Genomic DNA, 6,802 nt, shown 5'->3' with positions numbered 1-6,802 from the left:
TACGTCCCTATGAAAGCATGAAGCTCACATTCTCACTCACGGATGTTCTCTGATCATTCAAACGCAGTCTTGTTGCCAGTGCTAGCACTTCATGAAATGCCTCCAGGTTTCTGAAAAATCCATCCAAATCGTAAGATAGAAAACACAACTATGCGTTTCGTCTCCTTCACTTCCTCCTCTTTCTGTAACTTCGTATCCCGCCATTTTAGTTCTCTACCAAAGCTTCGGCAGCTCCGAAGAATCCCCTCTAGGTATCGCAGCAGAGCTATCTTACAAGCTCAACAAGTTCTGACTGACTATCTCCACTCCACCAGATCATTATCCTTCGACCACGCAGAGAACATTAGCAAGAACTCTTTGTTTTCCCTCTCTGAACTCATCTCCAAAGTCGAATTCTCGCCTTCTAACTTTTTCAGAAACTTTCAGAGGTTCCTCAGGTACCACCCCATCAACGAGATTGAGTTTTTCTTCGAAAGCATCGGCGTCCCTCCTTCGGAGATCAACGGTTTCTTGCCTTCCCATGAATTCTTCTTGTCGGAGGAAGGGAACATTTTGAAGATCGCCGGTGCGCTTTCGGTATGTGGATTCCCTTGGAACAAGCTAGGAACGCTATATAAGGAGGAAATTTCCATTTTCTCTAGGAGCCCCGAAGCTCTAACTGCTCAGCTCCGTGAGTTCAGAGCAGTTGGCTTTGATAGTATTGCAGTGTCCGGTATATGTTTGGCTTTTCCTTTTGTGTTGAGTGGAAATGATGAACTGAGCGGTGAGATTGATGCCTTGTTTGATGATTTGAAAAGGGTTTTTCTTGATTTCGGTCTGGCAAGTTCTGTGGAGTGGAGTACCGATGCTTGGTATGAAATTTGCAAGAAAATTAGGGTTTTTTATGATATTGGATGCGAGAAGGGGAAAATGGGAGAATTGTTTGGCAGGAGAAAGAACATTTTTCTTGAACACACGGAAGGGGTTTTGGTCCAAAAAGTAGATTATTTCTGTAGATTTAGTGTGAGAAGGGAGGATGTGGGTTTATTGCTACTCCAGTATCCGGAGATTTTACACTATGATTTAGAGAGCCCGGTGATATCAGCATTGGATTTTCTGAAACATATTGGGTTGAGCAGTGAGAAACTGAATTCTATTGCAGAGCAGTACCCTTATGTTTTGGGTAAGAACAGGTTGGCTAATGTACCTCATTTGATGAGAGCAGTGAATCTTCACCAATGGTTCTTCAATAAGATAATGAATGGGGATCATCACTTGTTAATTAATTTTGTTGCCAGTGATCCTGATGAAGACTTGGAGAAAGAATTTAAAGATAGCTTGGCCAGATTCCTAACACCAAAAGCCCAAAATCTGACAATTGGTAAGTTGAATTTCTTGCTTGGTATTGGGTTTGGGGAGAATCTCACTACAATAAAAGCCTTATCACGCATACATGGCTCAAGGGCTGAGCTACAGGAGCGATTTGATTGCCTTCTGCGCTTAGGAGTTGAATTCACCAATCTGTGTAAGATGGTTAACAGATGGCCAAAGATCCTCAACCAGAATCCGGATGTGATTGAGCAAAAGGTGAATTTCCTCTGCAATGATATAGGGAGCTCTCTGCAGACCCTCAATGCTTTTCCTGGTTATCTATGCTTTGATTTAGAAAACAGGATCAAACCCAGATTTAGAATCCATATGTGGCTAAAGCAGATGGGCCTAGTTACAAAAAACTATTCTATCGCAAGCATCATTGCCGATTCTGAGAAGAAGTTCATAGCTCGCCTTTTCAACATTCACCGTGCTGCCCCAAAACAATGGTTGGAGTGTTTCTCATGTAAAAACCTTGGAAATAGTCAACAAGAGACAACCACAACATAATACCTACCCAGCTTGTAGGATTAATTAACGGTTAACTGCAGAAAACATTGTCAGAAAAAACCAGTTTTGGATCATTTATCTGATATAGCTTGCCCAGATCCTGGCACATTGTATAGGATCTAGGTTATGATCATTCAGAATCATCACTGGAGGCTAACTGGATGGAAACAGTGGCATGATGCCTGTCTGTCATGATTTCTCATCATAATTACTCAATCACCTCCGGTTGCAGTCATGAGCCATTTTGGAGGTATGGTATTTGTACCATTATCCTATTGAATCTGTCACAATGAAATACTATAAAATCTCTGACACCAACGCACCATTGGAGTCCTGATGAAATTTTGTGTCATAATAATATTTTGCTTACACTCCTGGTCCATTTGTAACCACATACATCTATGACCAACACAATTATGAGTAAACTACTATTTTGATTGTAATGCTTTGATTCAAGAATTCTATCCTTGTAAATCTGTTCAATTGTAAACATATATATGTCCTTTTATTTTAAACATTCATTAGCCTTTGTTCTGTTCTATAGAAGTTTGTGAAAATTTTAATGTGTCTTATTGGAGAGATAAAAGCACCTGAGCATTGTGATACCGATAGTTCATGTTTTAAAAGTTGGGGAGGACTTAAACCACTTCATTGTCTCCCTTTGTATTGAGAGGATTGAATTTCAGAAGGGTGTCTGAAATGAATAAAGCTGTATTTGGTAAACAAGTTTGGAGGTTGATTACCGAAAATGAAGCTTGGTGGGTTCGGGTCATTAGACAGAAATATTTTAAAGGCAATTCAATTTTTACACTCACAAAGACTTCATCAGGTTCTGTTTTGTGGAAGCAAATTATTCAAGTTCTAGATAAACTCAAAACAAGCCTATTTTGGTAAATTAAAATGGAGAACAGATTTTCCTTCAAACAGACCCGTGGGTATCCACTTTACATGGAGTAGTTCCTGTAATGCAAGGTATGGATCAACAGAATTCAATGATCCAAAAGGTAAAGGACCTGTTGCTGCCTCATGGTGAGTGGAATAGACTGTTGTTGTCTGAATATTTTGAACAGGAAACTGTTAAGCATATTTTGCAGGTAAGGCTAAATCAAGGTTTAGCAAAAGACAGACTTCTGTGGAAGGGAAATACTAAAGTCTCCTGCTGGTCATAGCGGAGACTTGGGATCAAATCCTGCCTGCACATGGGTTGAGGGGGATGGGCTCCCCCCCCCCCCCCCCCCCCGTTTGTGTAGCCCTTTAAAAGATATTAAAAAAAAAAACATATCGTTAAGTCTGCTAATAGGACTTTCATAAGTAGGTACCCATCCACTTCTAAACAAGTAGTAAATTGGAATGAAATATGGAAGACTACTATTCTGTATATATGTCAAATGTTCATGTGGAAAGTCCTTTGAGGAGGGATTCCAACAAAAGACAAGTTAAGTTTTTTGGAAGAAGAGGATAGACTTTGCCCTATGTGTAATCAGATGGCAGAGACTTTCAATCATTTATTTTTCACCTGCCACTTTGCAAAAGCAATTTAGTTGTCTTAACAGATGGTACTAACTCAGGGGAAATAGGGGATCAGCCCTTCTGCTTGATAGTGAATAAGTGGAAACAACTAAAATTAATGAGTTTAATGAAGAAGGAGAAACTACAGCTAATGGGTTTGTTCCAGACAGCTTTTGGTTCATATGGGATGCAAGGAATGGAGTTCTGTATCATAATTAAAAACCACATCCAAAACAAGTGTTGCAACAATTTTATCAAGTAATTGGGAAAATTCCTTGCAAAAAGTTTCTCAAAGCTCACCAGAAACAACTCCTTTGAATAAAAGAAATCATGTTACTTCTGATGAGTTGCATCTGCACTCGAAAATTTTTGTTGATGGCTCATATGAACCAGAGACAGGATATGCTGCAACAGGATTGATGATGTGAAATTCTAATAACAACAATGTTGTTTTTGCCACTGGCTATCAATGCTGTGCAAGGAGTAGTGGTGATACTGAATAGTGAGCAGTTGTACGAGCTCTGGAGTTTGCTCGGGATAGGAATTGTAAGAAGCTTGTTGTGTTTTCTGATGCTGAAGCTGTTGTCATGGAGATCAACCAACCTCAATTAGAGTGTCAATGGTCTGAAAGGATCTTTAAAGAGCATGCTCTGAATTTACTTCCTCTTTTCGGTATGTGCCGTATAGTCCATGCAAATAGGAAAGATAATAATATGGCACATCAACTTGCTTTTTCTGCTTGTAAAAAGAAGAAAGACATATATTTTGATTTCTCTGGGCAGGGTATACCTGTACAAAGGTTAAGTCTATTAATGAAAGGTTGATCTGTGCTTCTTCCGAAAGAAAATTATTTTTCCCATGTTTCAAAGATTCTGCTTCATTGATTCCCTCATTATCTTGTTAATATTACCAATTCTCTGGTAGCCTTTTGAGTAATCCCAAGAACTGTAACTAGTCCAACTAATCTCTGAATGTTCATCTAAATCCTTCAAATCATGCTCATAGGGGCTTCCAAGCATAAGTTCTGTTTTAGTGGATAACATGAAATTGATTCAGTAGGAAAAAGAACAGGAACATCTTGAGAAGCCTTTACCTGAGAGAAAAACACCAATATTCTCCCTAGTCCACAGGTTGTCACCTCTTTTGAAAATCCAAAACACCAAATTCTTCAAGTCACCTTATAAGTTGAATGTCATGTAACAACATAGACATAGCCTTAAACCTTAAGCAGAAAGAGGGCTTCCTATTTGAGTAACCATGTCCAACCAAATCCAACATCTAGGTCCACCAAGTTCTTTGGCAATTTTGCATGGACAAAGACACAAGAATCAGTATCGCATCTGTGTCCAGGACCCTGACTTGTCAAGAAAAAACAAGGGCTTACAGACACATCTATAGATGAATACAAGCTGTTAAAATACTCCACATTTTGACAAGTTTTTAACATAATCAACCTATAAAAAAGGTTTTTATTTTTCTTTTTGTAAACAACAAAATGGGTTTTTAAAAGATACCTTTGTTACTTGATAACATTTTGTAGAAAAATGGCATTTGATGTGTACACTAATTGTTCATTTATGTCAAATAAGCAAGGAGAGGAAGAAAAATGTCATGTGGAAGTGTCCCCTCAAGAATCCAGGGAGTGTCAAAGTCCAACACGTCTGACACAGACACTTCTTCCATTTAGGAAATTGCATGCAACACTGCTCTTCGGCTATACTTGTTTATTTAATTAGGTGACAAAGAATCTGCACATATAATTTTTTCAAAAAAAATTATGCTAATAATAATGCTGAGGAAGATTTCTCCATTGTTTCTTTATGAGTAACCAGGGTTCAAATCTTGGAAGCAGCATCCCTGTATGTGCAAGGGTAAGGCTGCATACATCTGTCCCTCCCCAGAACCTGCATTGGCAGGAGCCATGTGCACTGGACTTCTTTTAATATTTCCATTTGATGTATTTTTAACAGTGTTGTAAGACTTCAGACTGGATTGGGCAGTTGAACCAGTGGCCCAGTGACCCACTGGCCTTTCGGGGTCCCAGTTAAATGATTTTCATTTTTTGAATGGACTAACCATCCAGTTAACTGGTAAAACTGTGACCTAGTAAGGATTTCCATATATATATGTTCTTTTTTTTGCATTCCTTTATCTTTTTTTTCTTTTTTTTACTTTTCATTTACCCTTTATGGGTTATTTGGTTTTCCCATGTCTGATGAGTCATGTAAATTAATGTTTTATCTTCCAAAACAATGTTTTATCCGCTAATTGATTTCTGGCTTCCTTTCCTAGCCGTTTAGTTTGTTAGTGCTTGGATCTTGGAGAAGTCAATTTTAGCATAAATTTCAGTCTTTACAGAAAATTGCCAGAAAGTGGTGTAAGTATCCATCCTTGTGAACTATTTTAGTTTGTTAGTACTCTCCATTTGGTTTGCGGGAATAGGGGTCTGGAATCGGAATCAGAATAGGCTATTCCGATTCCAACTATTTGGTTGGGTGGAATCGGAATCCCATTCCCATTCCTGCTGGCATGGCATTCCCCTCCCTTGGGAATGAAATCCCATTTCTGCTGATTTTAATTCTCATTCCTATTTCTGTCTGAACCAAACAATGGAAACAGACCATTCCGATTCCAAAAGATTTTGACTGTGAGCAAACAGACCCTTAAAGAAGTCAATTTTAGCTTAAATTTGATGCAATCTGTACAGAAAATTGCCAAAAGTGGTATAATTATCCATCCCTTGTGAACTTCCCAGCAGTGGTCTTTTAAAAATACATGACGAAGGGATGGAAAGATGGGATTCTACACATGATTAGACTTGACAGGTCTGAAGTGGATAAAAGAATCTAATCATGGGAGAGGTTAGGAAGGTTCAGAGGGAAATCTTCGTATAACAAGCTACAAGAAAACTAGATTTCCTGTTGCTAGAGTTTGGTACACAGGAAGCCCACAAAGTGGCCTCCCTGCTAGACTGCAACACTGCAAAGTATTTAACTAGGCGTATAAATGGTATTCAAAAATTTGACTTCAAATTTGAGATCCGAGTTAAACAAATCAAATTGGGATAATTCGAATCAGATGAATGGTCGAATTCGAATGTGATTTTAATACCGATTATTTAATCAAATCGAATTCGAATGTTAGGCGATTCGATTTGACAAATATTTAATTCGATTACAGGTATTATAAATATATAAATTATCTATCTATCTGTCGATATTTTTGTTAATGAATATTCATTTTAAATGTTATTTTACTAATGGTGGAATGACATACCATGATGATTTTTTATAAAACCGCCCTTTATAATATTATCTTAGTAATTAAAATCGGTGAAAAGACAATGTACAAAGAAGCTACATTAGCTTTTGAAAGAAATTTGATATTTTAATATTTTTAAGGGGAAGCCCGCCCATCTCTTTTGTTTTTGCAT

General features: G+C 38.0%; 1 protein-coding gene across 2 annotated transcripts; it reads left to right on the top strand.

Moving 5' to 3' along the window:
* The first annotated feature begins 20 nt into the window (after positions 1–20).
* SHOT1 (Mitochondrial transcription termination factor family protein) lies at positions 21–5,509 on the top strand. Of its 2 annotated transcripts, none has more exons than XM_088962393.1 (2): positions 21–2,110; positions 5,202–5,509. In XM_088962393.1, the coding sequence occupies exon 1, from the start codon at positions 151–153 to the stop codon at positions 1,858–1,860; it is 1,710 nt and encodes a 569-aa protein (XP_088818519.1). In that variant the 5' UTR covers positions 21–150; the 3' UTR covers positions 1,861–2,110; positions 5,202–5,509. The 2 variants fall into 2 exon arrangements, with proteins under 2 accessions (XP_088818519.1, XP_088818520.1); XM_088962394.1 differs by lacking the exon at positions 5,202–5,509 and adding an exon at positions 3,784–4,205.
* Positions 5,510–6,802: the final 1,293 nt, after the last annotated feature.

The sequence above is a fragment of the Nelumbo lutea genome, chromosome 1 (assembly GCF_056320005.1).
Source record: "Nelumbo lutea isolate HS-2025 chromosome 1, American lotus-T2T, whole genome shotgun sequence".
Taxonomy (NCBI): Eukaryota; Viridiplantae; Streptophyta; class Magnoliopsida; order Proteales; family Nelumbonaceae; genus Nelumbo; species Nelumbo lutea.
Note: the sequence above shows the minus strand (reverse complement) of the source record. Positions and strands in the feature narration are given on the sequence as shown.